The sequence below is a fragment of the Podarcis vaucheri genome, assembly GCF_965113315.1.
Source record: "Podarcis vaucheri genome assembly, chromosome: 5".
Lineage (NCBI taxonomy): Eukaryota > Metazoa > Chordata > Lepidosauria > Squamata > Lacertidae > Podarcis > Podarcis vaucheri.
Window position 1 is genome coordinate 18,223,594 of NC_138763.1, and position 20,977 is coordinate 18,244,570.

The following is a 20,977-nucleotide window of genomic DNA, read 5'->3' on the forward strand; positions in this document are numbered from 1 at the left end:
TTTTGTGTGCAGTATTTGAACCAAGGAGTAGACGGGAAGTCATTTGTGTTTTTCATTTGGTTTTGTAATAACTTTATTTACTTTCTGTACGGTATGGGTGTAAAGGTTATCTTTTTTTCTTTTTCCTTTGTTCGTTCTCTCTATTTCTGTAATAATTCAATTTAAAAAAAAGAAAGAAAAGACCCTGGAGAGACGCCCTGGATGACCACCACCTGTCGTTCAGACCGGACAACACTGAGATAAATTGTCTGACTCAGTTTAAAGCGGGTTCCTATGTTAATATATGTCAGGAATGAGAACAGGAGTGGCTAACTTGTGACCTTCCAGATGTTGATGGATCCCAGCTCCTATCATCCCTAACTATGGGCCATGCCAGCTGGCACTGATGGGAACTTTGTGGCAGATGTTAATATTGTGCAGCTTCAAGCGATGCTGACACAAAACCCCACATATATTAAATATACATCGCCACCCAAAATATTGTGCATCTTGAAGCGACTGGATACACATAAGCCCATAAGTTTAATTAAAGCTTTACCTGCAGAACTTTCCTCAAAACAGAAGAGAAAACAGTAAATGATACACCCAAAATATCCATTAGAACATGTGCAAGTTCAGCACAGGCTCAGCTTCTTATAAAATGTGAAAGACTACAAAAATCAGTGGTCATTCTCTCTCCCCACAATCTCCATTTTGCCTGGAGAAGGTCATTTGCACGTCCTTACTTCTACAGAGCCTTCTTTTGATCCATCACCACAATTCTTTTGAGGTAGATCAGGGGTCGGCAAGGTTTACCGGGCCAGATCACTCCTGCGGAGATCCTCTGTGGACCGGGCCGGCACAATGTGACACCGGAAATCAGGTCTGTGCATGTCCATGGCCGCAGAAATTGCTTCTGCGCATGCCCAGATGCTGAAAATTGTGCCTGTGCAGAAGCGATTTTCAGCATCTGGGCATGCGCAGAAATGATTTCTGGCACCACAGACATCCGCAGACATGATTTCCAGTGTCTGGGCATGCACAGAAGTGATTTCCGCAGCCGCGGAAGAGAGTCCCCATGCCACGCTGCACCGGTTTAGCACAGCACACGGGGATTCACCGAGCGGGCGGCTTGCTTCGGGGGTGGCTCATGGACTGGTTAAACAGCCTCTGTGGTCTGCTTCCAGCCCATTGGCTGCAGGTTGGGGACCCCTGAGTTAGATGTTCCCAGAGCTAACTGGACTAACGCACCATGGTTTTCATGTTTTAGGAGGTGCAAACCTGGTATCCTGTGGAGGTGCTGGTTACGTGAGGTTTTGGAACACGCAGAGAGGGAAGCTGCTGGCAGAGTTTGAAGCCCATAGCGGGGTGGGGTCCATTATCATGGCCATTGATGAAAGAAGCCAGTACCTCATAACAGGAGACCTGGTTGGATGGGTGAAGATCTGGAACATAGAGGTAAGTGGAAAGAGTCATACATCAGTCGAGAAGAGGTGAGGCAGACTGAAAAGTAATAAGCTTCTATTCAAAATCATGGCCGAAGCATAGTGCATTTAGTTTCCAGCCTCTTTTGTGTTTCTTTTTTCCTTTTTAAAAAAAGTATTATCTGATGTAAATAATTCCAAGTAACATAACTAGCAGCACTGCCCCAACTAGGGCTTAGTCAAAGCAGGCTCCATGACATGGTTGTTGAGCCAACGGTCTGACTCAATATAAGGCGGTTATATTTGCCCGGCAGAATTTCCAGGCGGAATTTCCAGAAATATCTGAAATTTCCGTGAAAACCCAGACATATGCAACCTGTGTTGGAAATGTTGATTTCCCCCCTGGCAAATTACCTTAAAAATAGCTCAAAAACCTCTCTCTTTTTGAGATTTTGCCCAAAAAGTTCAACAACTTATGTGTCTGGACTTCCACTTTTTGAAATATGGCAATCCTAGCTTAGATGGCCACATTCATAGAGGGTAAGTCTGTTAACTATGGAACCTTCATGTCCTCAGGCAGTTTCCCTTCAAATAACAGTCCATGACAGTAGATGAAGGTGGACATTCTGAGAAGCCTCCATCTCAAACCCAATGACCAAATGTGGCTCTCCAGGCCTCTTTATATAACACTTGAGGTGCTCACTAGGCCACACCTCATTTCCCTAGGCGAAACCCTTTGTCCGCACCTCATCCATGTCCTCCTTGGGGGCTTCTACCTGCCTGGAAAGTGTCCTTTAACTGGATGAATGATGGAGTACTGTATTTGTGTTGGGTAGAAACCTATTTATATGGCTGGAATGTAGCCCATTGTACAAAGGTAAGAGTCACACCCACCAATCTGCTCATTTTTGCCTCTGGTCACACCAACCTCTGGCCCCCCAGAAGCTGCTCAGAAGTCCCCAAAAGAATGTGGCCTTTGGCCTGGAAAAGTTCCCCAATCCTGCTATAGGCTATTCTCTCTCTTTCTGTGCTAGATATGACCCAGTAGCCAATTTCAGATTTGCAATGCAGCCCCCAGCCAAAAATCATTCCCAATCCTTGTCCTTTCTTTCTAATAACCTTAGCACTTGCTTCTTTTCTTCCTCCCACAAGGATTACTGCCTTACTTTGGGAGAAAATGTGAATTACCAACCACCCACTCTGATCAGATCTTTCCAGATGCACGATGATTGTATCACTTATCTGGAGACCTGTGTACGAAACAACTGCCTCTTTATCCTCTCGTCTTCGGCAGACTGCAGCATTGTTCTTACTGATATTTCTGGCGTTCCGTTTGGAATATTTGGGCAGGTAGGAAGGTGGCTGTTTTCACTGTGTTTTTGACATTACTATTTGCTTCCTCTCAGCGTTGCACTCATTACCATCATTTAAGAATAAAAAGTTGTCAAGGATTCCTGCGGAGATCTTTCCCCAGGGGAAGGCACATAAAGAGCAATCTCATATATAGTGTGCCAGGTTTTCTCTCCCTTGCCAAAAATACATAAAGCAACAACTCACAGGGACTTTGGCACATCTCCCCGTTAAATGCGCCAAAGGCAATGTTTGAAATTGCAGAGAGGTAAAAGCTTTCCTCAAAGCACGTATAACTCAAAGAAATAATTGGATGGGTCGTAATTTGTCTAAATAAAGCGGTGATGTTGAGAGCACTGCAAATCCTGAATGTGAGACACAGCTGATATAAACTCTATGACCTTATTTTTTAATACACTCTCATTGGCCAGCTATAGCGGTAGCAGCTTTTAAGACATCAGCTATTAGGACGTTAATGCCCAACCCGTCTTTGGAGATGAGTGCCTCACATTTATTAAGCCAATTCAAAGTGGTTTCATTATTGGATTGTTCAAAAAACTAGCAACACCACCCCATGGTTTTTGGAAGTCTGATGTCTGGCATATTTTGCAGCTTCAGGCATTGCAACAGCAGGGCAATGTTTGTTCTAGGCAAAACAATTTCCAGAGAGGTATGCTTCAAAGAGTGGCAAAAAACCTTATCTAGGTTTATCTGACAGGGAAGGAAGCCCAGAATAAAACATAAAGTTATGTTTGATAGAAAAGAAAGAGGAGGCTTCACTCTACCAGACCTACAAATCTACTTTGAGGCATCATGTTTATGGTGGATAAAATACTGGATATTGTTGGAAAATATCAGAGTGTTAAATTTGGAAGGACATGATATACAATTTGGGTAGCATGCCTACATATGGTATGGGAAGGCCAAAATGTATAAAATCTCTACAAACTATGTGATCAGAAGAAAAATATACAGAGTAGGGGGAAAGCACAAAAATCTATAAGAAAAGAAAACACCAATGTGGATATCCCCAACTGAAGGAAAACAACAAATATGGATAAACAATGATTAACATATAAAGAAATCCTAGATCTTACAGGACAGGAACCAAGGCTGAACAATCCTGAGGAATTAAAAAATGTATTAATGTATTGGTTACAGATACATCAGATTAACGAACTGTTTAAAAGAGATTAGAAAATTGGATTTGCAGAACAAAAATCCCAAATTACAATGGTTTTATTAGAAACAAAAATAAAAGTATTATCAAAAATGAGCAAACTGCTGCTAGAGTGGGAAACAAAAGAGGAATTTGTGAAATAAGTATGATTAAGTGGACACAGGAATGTGGGTCATAATATTAATTATGAGCTATGGGAGAATTTATGGAAAGTAAATATGAATTTTACGGCGTGTTGCGCAGTAAAATAAAATATGATGAAAATGGCCCACAGATGGTACTCAACACCTGCCAAACTAGCAAAAATGTTGGGACTGCAGCCTTAGTCTCCTGAACAGGAGATGGAACACATAGACCCTCCACCAGTTCTCTGATGAAAATATGGACGTCCTACCATACCCTCCAACATTTCTCCAGTGAAAATAGGGATGTTCTAAGTGGGACATTCTGGGATCAAATCAGAAACCAGGATGGCTTCTGTAAATCCAGGACTGTCTCTGAAAAATACGGACACTTAGAGGGTCTGAGATAGACCTCTCTTGCGAAGTTCTGATACGTGTACTGTACCCTCTGTTCCTTCTTAGGAAGGACATTGGAGGATTGGAAATCATGTTCCACCCTTCCTCAAGGAAGAAAACAAGTATGACACAGAGGAGGAGAATGATATTAAAAAGAACACCGTATCCTTGGTTGAAGAGGAAGAGCCTCCCCCTATTCCAGTGGAACAAGCTGTACCTGTTACAGAGGATAACGACAACTTCGCATGCGTGTAAGTAATTTCCCTAAAAGCATGATTTACAGTGACACGTTTGGAAAAAGGGAGGCTATTAAGACAGAGCCAAAGTATATAATTATCAGGAGCTTCCTTTCAGAGAGAAAAATTTAAATAGGCCTGGCCAGGAAATGGATTTCTTGTAGGAGATCAGAATCTCCACCCCACCAGTAGCAGTTTTTCCTTGGGGTCTAAGTCAGAAAGGTTTGAGGGAGAAAAATATGATGCTGGAGAATTTCGTCCGGGAATGTTTGGGCCATCAAGTGAAGAGAAGCCGTTTCCTCTAAGCTTTCAGGGTAGGTATTAACGGCTAGTACATGTTTGCTGAAATGAGCCAACTCTACAGGGCCTGAGAGCTCCATTTTGCAGCAGATGCTCTTTTGACTTCAGAGGTATCTCAGGATGGCAGCCAGGGAAATGGCCTTCTTCATGGTGGCACCCATGTAGGGATGGAAGAGAAATTCTATTCAGTTTGCATTTAAAGGCACATCTACCTAATTTGCACTTCCCCAATCACAGCCATCCTTCAGATTTTTGCCATGCTGTTTTCTAGTCAAGTAATGTGCACAGAAATGCATATACTGGGATAATGTATGCATTAAGAAGCATACAGTAGTAAAAAAAAAGGAACAGTGCATTATATCAGGAAGTGTTGTGTTGCAGAAATGTGTATATTGGGCAATGCAAACAGATGTATATTAGAAGAAATTCAAACTAAATTGCTGCTGAATTTTCATGAGAATGTGGTTTTTTTTAAAACCACAAACTAATGTGGAAATGTGGAGAAATGATTTTCCCCAGGTAAACTAAATGCCATCCTCACTTATACAGTCAGTTTTGGGTCCCAGATCAAGGCTCTCTTATTTTCCAAGAAATTGTAACTGGTAATTATTGTGACATTTAGTTCTGGCCACCCAATGATTTTATTTTGCCTTTTCTCTCCTGATCCTGTGTATACTGTACAAGGCAAGTATTTCCTTTGGCCCCTGACACATAGCAGCCCAATACATTGCAGCAAAAGCTTCGGCCATGGCATAAAAGCACAGGAGCAGGGCGAGGAAGGAAGGTGGCAGTCCTGTGTGAAGATATTCCATGACAACGTGCTGCGTTCTGCTTTAGAAATAGGTTTTACAGCATCCTCATTTCATAGCAGTGATATACAGAAATACTCTTTATGACAAACTGGTCTAATTTTGCGCTTCTAACGGCTGAGAGGTTAGAGGTGCGAGGCTCTTTGATTCCGAATGAGCTCATACATTCTAAAATGTATAAATCTTTCATGGGGCTTTGTAATGTATACTGTGCCAGAGCATAAGAACAGTAAAATTAAACTCTGGCTAAGTGCTTCCTCATTTTTAAATAACTTCCTTGATGTAACATAATGAAGCCTTTGTATTATTAAACATTTTAATAACCTTGGGCGAAAGAATGTAACCTTCCTATACTGCCACAGCCCCCCAGGGAATAATTCCTATGCCCCTTTTGCCTGGAGCTTGATGCACTTGGGCAGGAAAAGATGCTGAGCACAGCAACAGTTGAGGATCCGCACAGCAGGATCGGTGCTGATGGTTGATGTGCAACTGGTGTGCTGGTTTCAGGAGACTGATTTGCTCAGTGTCGTCTCATGTCCTAAGGCAGGAACGGGAAAGGAATTTGGTTTTCATTGCACCCCCTGCCCGATTTGCTCTGACCAAAACAATATGCAAACCAAAGCAAGGCTATTCTTCAAAACGTACCCTCTGATTTTTGTGGTGCAGTTTCCCAACCCAAAAATGTCTACCAATTAAACGCACGTATTAGGAGGAATTGTGTGTAAAAACGCATACATTAGCAAAAATGATATCGAGGTTGTTTAAATAATTAAGACTGCAGTCCTGTGCACATTTATCTGGAATTTAGCTCCATTGGTGCTGACTCCCAGCTAAATGTGCATAGTACTGGTGCTGCAAACCAATTAAAGATTTATTTTGTTCACTTGAAATATTTAAATATATTGAAGCCTCTTCTGTGAAGAAGCCTCGTCTCTTGACAATTCTTTGATTTAGCCTTACAGCATGGTCTCAAACTTTAGGTTCACCTCTGTCTCATCCTGAGAGCTTCTGTTTGGGTGTTATAGGAATCTGACAACACTCAGCATTGGCGCTATGAAATATTTTCTTTGGCTGCTTTGTTTGATTCATCCATCTGATTTGTTCAGCCCTGTTAAGCCGACTGAGAGGGATGGATAGTGAACTCCACTTCAGGGTAAACATACCACTTGGCCTCTAATCCTAGTGCTCTGTTATACCATTAAATAAGAGTGGATGCATCTTCAGAAGTCGTGATCCTTTGTACACAGAAGGTCAGTTCAGGAAAACTATAAAACAAATTGTGGAATGTCAGTTCATTTGGCTTCCTGATTTCTGTCTGTCCAGGCCGAATATATGGGACAACACAATATTAGGTAAAAGATACAAAGAGGGGAAAACACAGAAGAGAAGAAAACATACCCTTTTCAACAGAACTGCTGTGATAAAGCCAACAGGTATGTCATTAATTTGATGAATTCAGCAACATTTGGGCATCTTAGTGGATGCAGCCAATCTGTTGGCTTAAAGCAAGGGTGGGCATCCTTCAGCCTAATGCAGAACAGCCTTCAGTCCCAAGTCCAAAAGCAGTCTCAAGCAATCCATTCAGACCTGGGGAGCGGCTATAGCTCAGTGGTAATAGCATCTGCCTTGCATGCAAAAGATCCCAGGTTCAATCCCCAGCATCTCCAGGTAAGGCTGGGAGAAATTCCTTGCCTGAAACACCTGGACAATAGTGAGCTAGATGGACCATTGATCTGACTTGATATAAGGCAGCTTCCTATGTTCCTTACCTATGGCAAGAGCCACCAGTCCTTGTTGAGTTGAGTTGAGTTTGGATTTGATATCCCGCTTTATCACTACCCTAAGGAGTCTCAAAGCAGCTAACAATTTCTGTTATGTACTGAGTTGAATAGGATCCAAACTGCAGCAGTCTGATTGGTCCTAGAACAATAGGATTCAGAATGCAGCAGTCTGATTGGTCCTAGAACAATGCAGCAGTATGATTGGTTGGCAGGAACCACCCAATCCTGCTCCAGATAGAAGTGAATCCACAACCTGATTGGCTTACAGTAGAATTCCGGAATTAGCCAATCATGTGCAGCCCATTGTGTAAATAATGTATATAAAGCAGATACTGTGAGGGGACTTTCATTCATTCCCCCTGACCACTATGAGCTGAATAAAGAGCATGAAATCACTTTGCGACTCTGAGTATATTTCAATTTCCTTTCTGGTTGGGGAAGAAGAAAAAGAAAAAGGAAGAAGGGATAGGCTTCTGGCCCCACCCATTCCTGACTTTGACCCTCCCACAGTTGGCATGTGACTTCTGATAGATTGCACCTGAGGGAATCAGGCCCACAAAAGAAAAAATGGTTGCCCATCCCTGGCTCAAAGAAATGAATATTTGTAGAAATCGATATTCGTAGAAATTGCTGCTACTGCTATGGGAGTTTGGAGTTCTGTGAGAGCATGGGATGTCCCACACTGGGCCAGCATACAATGTGGGCTGGATGTATTCCATCCTTGATGCAGCGCCTCACACCCAGTGCTATTTTTCAAGGAAAAGAGGGGCCAGAACTCACCATGAATGCCTCCCTTGTTCTCCTATAATGGCAATGGCACCCACCTGAGAGGTGAACTCCTGCTCACACCTCATAGAATGCCATGCCTTCACTCCCCTCACATTTTGCGGGGGGCAGGATTGGTTTGGGGGATGGAATGCAGGAGACTGTCACTGGAAGGAAATAGCTGAAAAGCCCCAGCGTGGCTTGTTGGATCCCAGCCAAGGGATAAATTGCAAGAACTAGTCAAGAACTTCCCATTGATGGGGAAACTCAATGAAAAGAATCATATTTATCTTATGTAAATGGCAGATTTCGTGACGTCTGCTTGGAAAACTTGCCTGTTAATTAAAATTAAGGGTTATGGCCCTCCCTTTCTTAATGCAGAAGATTAAGAGTTTTCCTTGGCAGAACTTAATAAAAAATGGCCAGCGAATCTCGCTGCATATGTATCTGTGTTTATCCAGCTGAATATTTCTCAGTTGTGGAAGTGGCATAGTATGATTAGGCACAAAACATTAGCTTTGCTTCAACTGCAATTGTGCTGATATGTGAAATGATTTTCTGCCTTTGGAATAATCCTCTGGTTTGAAAAGTTGTATTTAGGTCATTAAATATTGAAGCCCTGGAGGAGACGACAGAAATGAATGAGAGCGACTTTCTTCTGCACCCTGACAAATACTTTGGGGGAAAGTTGGCGGAGAAGGACTCTGAAGATTTAAAGCTGCCTACCCTTTCGGCAAGTAAGTAGACCTTCATTATATCCTCATTACTCTAGCTCCTGCTAGCAAGAGGCAAAAATAAAGGTCACTAGCTTATCTCTCTTAAAAGAAAGTAACGGTAATAGGAAAGTCTAGAATTTATCACTTGGCCACTGGCAAGCCTTTGAGGATGTGACAAGCCAGGAAGTTGCTGGAAGCATGCAATCCAAGCTGTAAACAAGGTTGGCATGTTAAATATGTCACTTGCCGTGGTCAAATGGTTAGGGCGCTTGCAAAGCAAGCCTGCACTCAAGCTGTGACCACTGAAGGATCAAAGGGGATGGTGGATGCTCAGTTACTCTGCTGGGATAGGAGATAGGCTGCTGCCACCATGACAGATAGTATTGGGCAGACAAATGAAAATGCATGGTTAAATGGTGGAATTTGCTCCCATGAGATGTTTTCTGTACATGCAACATCTTGTATGAGGTGTTCATCATTATTATCCAGGATGGCCTGAAGCGGATGTTGAGCTTGTGGTCCAGTCCCTGCCTTGAGTCAGCCACAGGTGGATTTCAGAACTGCTAGATGCCTTTGCTTTGCAGCTTTTCCCAGCCAACAATATGAGGACCATTTTCCTGGCCAGAGCAAAAGTCTTCAGGAAGGTGCTCCAGGTTCACGGGCAGCCCCCAAGTAGGAGCAGCAGGAGGGAGCTGCCTCTTGCTGTTGGTAGCTGATCGCTGGAGTTCTTTTGCTTGATGAACTGCTTTATCCCGATTCCATTGAGCCCAGTACTGGCCAGCCTGACCCACAGCAGATCTGCACAGGCTGAAGTGGTGCTTTCCCTAGGCCTGCTGCCCAAGATCCTTCCTGAGCCTGTGTCTTCCCTTCCACAAAACAACAACATCACACCTGTTCCTGGTTTCTCACCCCTCCCTCCCTTCTTCTAGCCAGTTTTTAAAGGAAGTCCTTTCTTTTTACTCAAAAACAAGCGAACATCTACCCACACAGAATTCTTTAACAGCAAACATCACTTTAAAAAAAAAATGTTGACAAAAGACCCTTCCACTGTACCCGGAAGAATTCCCCTTGGAATTCTCTCCCCTTGGATAATTTTTGAACGTGATTTCTGAACACAAGTACCCTCAAGGATGGGCAACCACAGGTCTGAGGGCTGAAGGTGGCACTCCAAGCCAGGTCACGCACACTTCTAAGCCGCCCCATCAGCCCTCGATGAGTGTTCTTGAATTCTGATAATGTTTCCTGCTTGCCTGGATGGAAGAAAAAGACGGGTGCATTAGAGTGTGGAGAAACGAGCCAACTTTTCTTGCTGTCATCTGTCCATCTTGAGAGACAATGGAGTGTGCCTCTGGGGCGTAAGTCAAACTGCTGTGTTAGCAGCTCCAAAGTGACCTCCTCGGGGCGCAAGTCTGGGCAGTGTGTCTGGACATCCTGGGCTGTTCAGAAAACAAGACTCCCCTCTTGGCCTTGCTTACGTGGTCCATAGGAAAGTTGAGAAATACGTTTGGTACAGGCCTGGCTGCAGGAGTTGCTGGAAGGAGGCGCACAAGCCACTATCCAACCATCTTAGGGACTCCACTCTGGATTTGTGTAGGGTTTACTTCTTAGCCCTTTCTTCTCCTGAACATGTCTCTCAAGGCAGCAGAGGGTTAGAATCAGAGTTTTCCTTCTCCTGGATGGGCTACCTTCCTAGGTTGACAAGCCCCACTTGCTCCTTAGCCTACTGTACAAAGGTAAATTTTGTATTCATTGCTTTTGGAACAAGAGGGAGACAGATTAAAATTGCAGAGCTCTGAAAAATTAAAAAACAGAGTACGAGATTGGCTCCATTATTATCAAATAATGGAGGCATACAATTTGGATAAAAAATTAGGCTTCCAGGTGGAAAAATCAAAATTGGAAACAGAATTGCTAGACCCTAAAGTTAAGAATTTGTCAAGAATGTATAACTTGCTGTTGAAATGGAATACTCAAGATGAAACGGTGAAAACTACTGTGATTAAATGGGCACAAGATGTTGGACATAATATCATGATGGCTGACTGGGAGCAGTTATGGACCACTGGTATGAAGTTTACGGCATGTAATGCTTTAAAAGAGAATTTAATGAAAATGATTTACAGGTGGTACATAACACCAGTCAAGCTGGCAAAAATTTACCATCTGCCTGATAATAAATGTTGGAAATGTAATGAAATTGAAAGTACATTTTTTCACCTTTGGTGGACATGCCCAAAGATTAAGGCATTCTGGGAGATGATATATAATGAAATGAAAAAGGTATTTAAATATACCTTTCTGAAGAAACCAGAGGCCTTTCTCCTGGGCATGGTCGGCCAATTGGTGTCAAAGAAGGATAGAACTTTTTTCATGTATGCCACAACAGCAGCAAGAATACTTATCGCAAAGCACTGGAAGACACAAGATTTACCCACTAGGGAAGAATGGCAGATGAAGCTGATGGACTACATGGAACTGGTGGAAATGACTGGCAGAATCCGAGACCAGGGAGAAGAGTCGGTGGAAGAAGATTGGAAAAAATTCAAAGTATATTTACAGAAATATTGCAAAATTAACGAATGTTAGAAGGATGCTGGAATGAAGTTATATGGCTTTAGCAGAAATGTTATAAAGAATTAAGTAAAAACAGATTGTTTATGGACCAAAGTGGAAAATTTAAGGTTAGAGTGTCTTAAGTTAAATTTTAGAACGAAAATTGAGAAAGATGGAAAGGACTTGCTGAAATAGCTAATTGAACTAGAATACAAAAAAGGGAGGTGTGAGGAGGTCGATGAAACAAGTATATGAAAGGTAAAGATATGGAAAGGTTGGATGTGTTTTTAAATGTTTTTGTTTTGTTCCTTTGTGGTTTTATTGTATTGTTTTTTTGTTTTTTATGTATTGTATTGCTTTGCTTTGTTTAACTCTTTTTTCGTTTTGTAACTTTTGTAATTTTTAAACTTTTAATAAATATTACTTTTTTAAAAAATGTATTCATTGCTCTACTCACCTTTGTCTCTAGCCATACCCACGACTGGTAAGTGGCTCCTTGGAAGGATGCTCAGAAAAAAATGTGGCGCTTGGGCTATAAAAGGTTCCCTACCCCTTTGTTGATTGATGGAGAATAGTTGTGGGGACATCAGAAGAAGTGTTTAGCATAGTGCTGCTCAGAAAGGACTGCCTTCGTGGCAGCAGATTCTTCACCAAGGCTTCCTCAGATGTTTTGTAGGCTATAACAGTGAATGGAGCTGGTGCAGGAGAAAGGCTATTTTCATATCTCAGCATCAGCACTCCTGACTTGATAGAGGGAAAAATATATCTTCCAGCTAGATAAGAAGAGGCAACAGAGAATTAGATGGAAAGCCCCCTGAGGGGGAAAAAGGAGAGAATTAAATGGGAGTTTATGCTGATGATTCAGCACAGCCCAATGACAGCCCCCACATGGCTCCAAAAAGCAATTAAAAAAATTAAAATATAATCCTTTTGGAGGCTGGATCAATTCCCAAAGAGCTTTTTTGACTAGCCAGGTGCATGATCTCAGTTGGCAAAATGCTGATTTTTCTTTGCTGTCGTTAATCTTGCCAGAATTTTGGATCTTTCCCTGTTCCCCAGGAGCTTTGGATACAAAACGCTATTATTAAATTTATATGAAGCACTTCAGAATTTTTCTCATTAATCCTCCTGAAACTCCTGTTTTAGGCACTAAATAAGCTAACTAAGACTAAATAAGCTTTCATGTTAACTTTCAGTAAGGAGTTTGCAACCATTAAAGATTCAGAAGTTTTTTGTTTTGGTATCCAGGGTGATCAATCTCTCATTGTCATAAAAATGTGTAAACCTCAATGTTTGCTTTGGAAGTCATATTGCTATGCAGTTTGAGCCCTTCTCCTCACCCTTAAAATGGATGGGGGTGAGTGGAATATTCAAGTGAGGAAGAATACAGCCTCTGAGATGAAGCTCTTTCATGCACCAACTGGACAATATAATTTTGGAGTCAGGGGTGAATCCTTGAATAGGCACATGGAAGCCTATGTAGCCGAAGTTATGGTTCAGCTGCAGCCACCTTCTTATTCACATACACAGAGATCTAGGTCTGTGGTTTGTGTGGCCTCCAGTGGGTGGGCTAACAGCAGGCAGGAGATCAAGGAAGCAGCGCTGGTCGCAGGTGTTTAACCTAGGAGGGAGAGGTGCTTTACAAAGCACTTTAGCAAACTGCTATGCGAAGCACCTCCCCACTCCTTTAAAAGGGGATGGAGATTGGCAAAGGGGTTGGCAGGGTTGGTGAGTGAAGTGGGCTGGGGCAAGGCCCCTAATAATTCTACAAGGGAGCGGGTGGTGGTGCTGTGGGCTAAACCACTGAGCCACTTTTGCTTGCTGATCGGAAGGTCGGCGGTTCGAATCCATGCAGTGGGGTGAGCTCCCGTTGCTCTGTCCCAGCTCCTGCCAACCTAGCATTTCAAAAGTACATTAGGGCAAGTACATAAGTAGGTACCACTACCGCGGGAAGGTAAATGGCATTTCCATGTGCTCTGGCACTCTTCACAGTCCTCCGTGCGCCAGAAACGGTTTAGTCATGCTGCCATATGACCCAGAAAGCTGTCTGTGGACAAACACCGGCTCCCTTGGCCTGAAGCAAGATGAACACCACAACCCCATAGTCGCCTTTGACTGCACTTAACTGTCCAGGGGTCCTCCCCCCTCTTTTTTACCTTTAATTCTACATATATGGAATTTTATGTGAGTGGTATTATTTGTCAGCTGGATACATGCAACTTAACAGCTGTCATTCCCCAGCATTTTGGAGCTTATGTGAACACAGAAAGCCCTTAACATGTTAAACCAAAAGGGGTTTTTGTTTCTTAATTGCTATAGGATGACGACTTACCAATAAATAGGCTGTGTTTTGTATTGCTTTCTTCTTCTCATTCATTTTCATATTCACCACAAGTCTTCTCTCTTCCTCTCTCTCTCTCTCTCTTAAAATAAAGATGAACCGGTCCAGTCGTAATGGGGTTATTTATTAATTTTCTTTATTTTCGTCCTGTAGCCCTGAAAGCTGCATTTGATGAAAAGAACTTATTCCCCAAAGAAATTCTGGACCGTGAAAAAAAATCAAGGCAGCTGCATGAGGAAATGTGCAACAGAGGCAGGATAACAAACGAGAGAAAGCAAGGGAAGTTGAAAGGAAAATGAATCAAGCTTTGCTTCCAAAAAAAGGAGGTAGGTATGAAGGATGCCACCTGGTGATGACATGAGGCAAGCGTTGGCCCGTTGAGAAGGAGGCAGGGGAAAGAGTCTAAAGACAGCTTCTGAGATGATAAAGGGGTTGGGTAGGTAATTCCTCTAAAGGAAGTCTACAGACCGTGCGTGTGAGAGAGCTTCCGTAGATAAAAGATAGGGAACAACAAAATTCCCTTGGAAAGCCTGGATTTGTCCACCAAGGAAGCCCCCACTGTTTGCTATGCAATTGCGTCTCGAGGCCCCAAGACCCACCCCCAAAATAAATACACACGGACACTTATATTAGTTTAAATTTTTGGGCAACAATATTGGCCACAACTTTATTGAAATACAATCACGTGAGCGGTATTGGCTTAGGCATTGACTCCCCACTATAACTGGCTCCACCTCTCAGGATGATCGTCAAATGGGGTAAACCAAACGAGGGAGCTAGGTCGATGAGAACCAACCAGCTCACCCCGGTGTTCCTGTGGTCCTGGCATGGCCCTAGCCCCTCAAGCGGACTTCGGATGAGATCCAGGACTCCCAGATTCCTTTAACGGAATACCCAGTTCCTGGAGGGGCAGGTGATGGCCACACCTCCCCTCCCCACAATCCAACTGAGCCAATGCCTAACCGCCACCTTACAAGTTGTGACGATTTGCTAAGGGGTAGGCGAAAACCAAATGGCTAAAGCCAATCTGCCAAATGGAAAAATTCCTACCCAGACCCTGTTCCAAGACAGGCGACCCAACCAAAGCAAGGCCAAGCGACTCCAACTAAACTAGGGAGGGTGGGTGTTCAACAGTGCGAAGCAAGTGCCCCTCCTTGCATCACACTGCTGTTTTTAAAGCCCCTGGGATCACGCCACCCACTGGCTATTGGCTAAAATCGCCTGGTGTGATCCCAGGGGAATGGCCAGCACTTCTAGCTCCTTCCCCCCATTTTAACCCTATCAGGTGAGCTCTTGGGTCCCGCACGCAACCAGGACCCTCTCTTATGAGGATCCCATTTGATTTGCCATGGAACTGAAAACTGAAAACTGAGACACAGTGTTGTGTAATGGTTAGAGTCCTCGACTTCTTGCTGGACCTTGGTCTTCCTCATCTGTCAAATGGAGCCAACATCCCCTGTTAATGCCGAATTCCTTAACCATATAAACTCCCACTCTCCCTCCGTGTGTGCGTGAGAGAGAGAGAGAGAGAATATATTTGACTTGCTTTATGGAAGGCTTCCTCAAACTCGGCCCTCCAGATAATTTTGGCCTACAACTCCCATGATCCCTAGCTAGCAGGACCAGTGGTCTATGGCTTGCTTGCCTGCTTTTGTCACCTGGAGCCATCTACCAGTCCCGGTTTTCCGCTTGCATATGGATTGTGTCGACCTTGTCATGCAAGCTATGTCGCTGGACTTTGATCGCTGCCCCTCCCAGTCATACACTGGAGTGTGTCCCTGTGAAATGCCAGAGGATCTGCCAGGGGTGTTAAGCTTAGCTGAGATGCCCCCCCCCCCCCGTTGTTAAGAGCAGGGCTATTTTCAGTCGTAACTCAGTTCCAGTACCTCTCAGGTGGGCACCATTGCTATTATAAGGGAACAAAGGAGGTGTTCATGGCGAATTCCAGCACCCCTTTTTCCAGAAAAATAGCACTGGTTCAGAGTACACAGCTTGTGTCCTGTGCAGTCACAGAATGTCCTGTTCTCTTTTAAAAAGAACTTTGCCTGTTACACCCAATAAATAATACATTGTACATAATCTCGGCTCCAGTACATTGATATTACATTTTGTTAGGTTATAATATATCATATTACAATGCTTTCTTGCAAAACCCTTGCTTCTGTCTCGCAAATTGGATGGAAACAGTTGACCCAGATCACCTTCTCCTCCTTGTCTCTGCCCCAGTTATTTAAGCTTCACCAAAAGAATTAGCTATAAACTAATTCTGATGCTGATACTTTTTTTGTTTTTAAAAGCCTTTCTGGTTCCCCTCTCCCTTTAATATCTTAATGCATCCTTGATCATTTGTGTGGTTTTGCTCTCTCCACTGCATGCTTATTATTGGTCTACATTTGCTTGATAATGGGGCCTCTGAAGGGATGTAGCCAGACATCCTCACTAGGGCCATGGCTCAGTGAGAGAGCAGGTCCCTGGTTCAATTCCTGGCATCTTCAGGTTGGGCTGGGAGAGTTCCTGACCTGAAACGCTGAAGAGACACTGCCAGTCAGTGCAGACAATAGTGAGCTAGATGGACCAATGGTCTGACGGGGTACAAGGCAGCTTCCTATGTTCCTAAGGGAAAGTCACCTTTTTCTGTTTGGGGCTTTGAAGAATGGAGAATCAATGGAACCAATGTGTCAGATGCTGATGGTGGTTGCTCGTGAGTAACCAGGCAGGACTCCGACCTGTCTTTTGCAGGTTTTATTGTGCAAACTAGATAGATAGATAGATAGATAGATAGATAGATAGATGATAGATAATTTATTACGGTCGGAGACCAATTGTGCAAACTATTTACAGTGCAGATCTACAAAGTTCATGTCCATCTTAGTCACTTGCAGAATCCGGGAGTAGCCCCTTCCTGCTTCTCCCTCAACATAAGAACTTTGGCACCCCAAATCTCCGCCTCCCCTCCTTGTGTTTCACCCCTCTGTGCAAGCTGGGCAACGGAAGTGGCGTGCATCCCTCCTGGCCAGCCTGGTGAGGTGAGGCCCTGGAGTTCTCAGCAGCATCCTCAAGCCCTTTCCTCGCTTGGCTGGCCCCTTCCCTCTCTTCTCCACTGGAGGTGTGGCTTTCCCACCGCTGGAAGAGGAACTGCTCCTCAGGGGTTTCAGAGGCTCTCTGTATCCCAACGGCCCCCCTGCTTCCCTCCCCTGTTCCGATGGCAGTCCCCTGACACAATGGAACCAATGGATCTGTTCTGAGCATGACTAACACTGGATAGAAGTTGTATAAACTAAATAAACTTGACTATGCTTCACCTAAGTGGAAACAAGGAGTCTTTGTGTTGTACAAACCTATTCACTTCATTCTCAATATTTCTTTTCCTTTGCTAGAGCAAGGTTCTGCACAGCATTGCTAGACCCTAGAAGAAAAATGGTTTGAAGAACAGTTAACCAAATCAAAGGACGACAAGCAGCTTCAAAATCCAAATTCAGAATGAAGAAGTGCATTTGTGTTGTACATTCAGAATATAAGTTTTGCTTCTTTTCTTACATTTATTATGGATTAAAGGTTTGTCTGCTTTTTGAGATGCAGCAAAAAAAAAAATGATGAAAAACTGTCAGCACTGCAGGCCTGAATCTTCTGCCTGCCATGTACTTGTGATTTGTTTATGTACTTGAGAAAAAGCAGACAAGAACTGGAAGCCATTTCCTTTATTGAAGAAGATTGTCTTAATAGCAATTCATTAAAGATATTTATGCAGCCCTCTGCTCATGTAATGAATATTTAACCATTCTGAAAACAAAGGTTCAGAAATCCAAAGTTATTGCTCCTCTAGGTGAGGTTGATTTCACACGATCGTTTGTTTTTGCCCAGTCCAATTTTGAAATAGGGCAGGAGTGGTGAACCCCCATCCTGGAGACCTGATCAGCCCCCTAAGTCTTTTTGGGGGGTGGGGGGTTTGCTAAGACTTCACAAACTTTGGTGGCAGCAGCAAAAGGACAAAAGACTGTTAAGTAGGCACAGCACTGATTAGGGATGGGCAAATATGTCAATTTCAGTTTCCCAGTTGTTCAATTCTTCATATTTCTGCTTGCTATCTGGTAAGCCCAACACCACCATGGGAGGATTCTGCATCTTCTAGAAGGACCCACTAGGGAAGTCCACTGAGTTCACTTTGACCGGGGCCTCCTGAAACCAGATACTGGCCCTGGACTTGGAATAAAAAGATTTGTGCATTTCATTAAGGCCTCTAGAGCTGATGCTCTGTTCAAACCAGGACTGAGTGCTTCCAGTAAAAATAGATTCCGGTGCTAAACGCTGTCTCAAACTTAAGCCCTCAAGGACTCTGGCCAATTGCTACATGTAGACTTTCCTTCTTAAACACCCCTGCATCATTTCTGCCCATTTCAAAATGTATCTATGCACATGTCCGTAAGGATATACACAATTAAACCATTCAGCTAGCTGAGCGTTCACTGGACAGGTGGATATGACCATTTATGTCCCAGCGTTCACTAGGGGAGCAATTTGTATAAATAACTTTTCCAGCCAATAACACCCAAGGTAAAGCAGCAACAAATTGAACTGGATTCTGGGGCTCCTCGTGAGATTCGGGGTTATCATTTCCATTCTGCTGGAACGCTTACAAACGGCCTGATGTTCGAGCCTCTTGCAAAGCGAGCTGCTTGGTTTATCTAACAGTGCAGCACTTTGGGAAGAAAAGCAGCCTTTCATAACACATTCGGCGACCACCTGTTACGTGCCCGCCTCATTAATCAAGCGGCTTTTCCCAATAAATGTTGCCATGTAAACGCCCTTGGCCTTCTCCTCGATCTTTGCATTACTCGACAGCCTACGCTGGATGCGCAGACCTTCTGCAAATCGCTGAATGGTGAATATTATGCTGCCATTTTCCAGGTACGTGCCTTTTATATGCCCTGATAAAGTCATTAAAAAGTGGAGGGGGAAGATGGCACAATCGTGGCAGCTATGAATGCAAAGCTCAAGTGACTTATAAGCCCTACCTTTCGTTGCCATGTCATTTTCCTTTCTTTCACCGTGGTTACAGGGAATATTTCTGCTTTGCTCTTTGCACTAAGTTTGCAGCAGAAAGTGATCCCGCTCCTGAAGAGTTCACACGAGTCCATTTCTAAATAAGTAATGATGTTGTTCCAGCTTGTGCTGAAATATCCTGCCTTTGGTAGCTCTGCTGGAGGCATCTACATGGCTTCCCCAGTACAGAAATATGAAGAAGCAAAGCACGGACTGAATTAGTTCAGCCATGCAGGACAAGTGATTCATGGACACGGTGTCTCTCCCTCCCTTCACTTGGTCTGTAATGGACTTTGCCTTCTCTTCTGGCTTGTGGATAAGGGCTGGCCCTCCAAAGGCTGGTAGACTCCATCAACCCCAGCTAGCATGGGCAGAGGTCAGGGCTGATGGGGAGTTGGAATCCAACAACATCTGGGGGGCCTCAGCTTCCCTATCCCTGCTGTAAAGTGAGTACAGTGGTACCTTGGGTTAAGTACTTAATTCGTTCCGGAGGGCCGTTCTTAAGCTAAAACTGTTCTTAACCTGAAGCAACACTTTAGCTAATGGGGCCTCCTGCTGCTGCTGCTGCGCCACTGGAGCATGATTTCTGTTCTCATCCTGAAGCAAAGTTCTTAACCTGAAGCACTATTTCTGGGTTAGCGGAGTCTGTAACCTGAAGCGTATGTAACCCAAGGTCCCACTGTACGAGGAACAATGAAAACCTCCCAAAGGTTTAGGGAACTGACTTATTGACCCAAAAGCATTTTCCCCCAATAGGTTTTCAACTGTAAGACTAGCTCCAAAATGAGCTCCTTACACTTGCTGGGGCAGCTGGCATTGCTCAAAATGTGTTACGATTTTGGACCAATAAACCAGTTTCCTGCACTTGTTGGATCCTCAGTTGTTTCTGCTTTGCGGCGCGTTTAATTATCCGGCGGCCCTCCAGATGTTGCCATGGATGATGTAAGTTGTAGTTCAGCAACATCTGGAGGGCTGAAGGTTTCCCATACCTGCCTTATTGATTGCAGGACTTTGCAACTTTAATTGTGCAGAGAAGAAAAGGGGAAAAAAGGTTCGAGAATTGATTAGATATGTCAGATGGGAAAAACCACAGCTGGCGATTATTTTCTCCTTGTTTGCCATACTTAAAGATACGGGAGAACTCTCAGGGCCAAGGCAAAAATTGCAAACTTTGTTTTAATTTGGCTAGCTGTTTTTTTTAAAAAAACCTTTTTGTTAGCTACCCCGAAATTGGAGGATGAACAGAATATTAAAGTTTTGTATTGATAAAGAAACTTGTAAAGAGAGCTAGTGTGGTTTAGTGGTTAAAGCATTGGGCTAGGACCTGGGAGGCCAGGGTTCAAATCCCCTCTCAGCCATGAAGCTCATCTGGTATCCTTGGATCAGTCACCGCCTCTTGGCCTAACCTACCTCGCAGGGTTGTTGTGGGGATTAAATGAAGAGAGGGTGGAACCATGTGCACCATCTTGAGCTCCTTGGAGGAAAAGTGGGATTTGTTGTTGTTGTTTAGACATTTAGTCGTGTCTGACTCTTCGTGACCCCATGGACCAGAGCACACCAGGCACTCCTGTCTTCCACTGCCTCCCGCAGTTTGGTCAAACTCATGCTGGTAGCCTTGAGAACACTATCCAACCATCTCGTCCCCTGTCATTCCCTTCTCCTTGTGCCCTCTATCTTTACCAACATCAGGGTCTTTTCCAGGGAGTCTTCTCTTCTCATGAGGTGGCCAAAGTATTGGAGCCTCAGCTTCACGATCTGCCCTTCCAGTGAGCACTCAGGGCTGATTTCCTTCAGAATGGATAGGTTTGATCTTCTTGCAGTCCATGGGACTCTCAAGAGTCTTCTCCGGATGCAAGCAATAAATAAATAAATAAATAAATAAATAAATAAATAAATAAATAAATAAGAATACCCTGCCCAATGGCATGGCTTAAAGAAAATATTTGGGAGACAGCCTTAAAAGAAAAAAATGTGACAATATGTTA

At 43.6% G+C, this 20,977-nt stretch overlaps 2 protein-coding genes across 6 annotated transcripts in view; both read left to right on the top strand.

Moving 5' to 3' along the window:
- The window catches only part of WDR49 (WD repeat domain 49), a 107,756-nt gene extending 90,081 nt beyond the window's left edge, over positions 1 to 17,675 (top strand). For 2 of the 4 annotated variants that reach the window (XM_082223984.1, XM_082223983.1), the window contains 7 exons: positions 1,250 to 1,437; positions 2,556 to 2,753; positions 4,518 to 4,702; positions 7,120 to 7,229; positions 8,933 to 9,079; positions 14,106 to 14,278; positions 17,330 to 17,675. In XM_082223984.1, the coding sequence (XP_082080110.1) occupies positions 1,250 to 1,437; positions 2,556 to 2,753; positions 4,518 to 4,702; positions 7,120 to 7,229; positions 8,933 to 9,079; positions 14,106 to 14,251 (974 nt within the window). In that variant the 3' untranslated portion in view covers positions 14,252 to 14,278; positions 17,330 to 17,675. Of the gene's footprint in view, positions 1 to 1,249; positions 1,438 to 2,555; positions 2,754 to 4,517; positions 4,703 to 7,119; positions 7,230 to 8,932; positions 9,080 to 14,105; positions 14,634 to 17,329 lie in introns of those variants that run through there. The other 2 variants (XM_082223986.1, XM_082223985.1) reach the window with 2 other exon arrangements.
- Positions 17,676 to 18,200: 525 nt separating this feature from the next.
- Positions 18,201 to 20,977, top strand: part of SERPINI2 (serpin family I member 2) — a 44,760-nt gene continuing 41,983 nt past the window's right edge. The window contains exon 1 of one of the 2 annotated variants that reach the window (XM_082224461.1): positions 18,201 to 18,857. In XM_082224461.1, the coding sequence (XP_082080587.1) occupies positions 18,829 to 18,857 (29 nt within the window). In that variant the 5' untranslated portion in view covers positions 18,201 to 18,828. Of the gene's footprint in view, positions 18,858 to 19,099; positions 19,439 to 20,977 lie in introns of those variants that run through there. The other variant, XM_082224462.1, reaches the window with a different exon arrangement.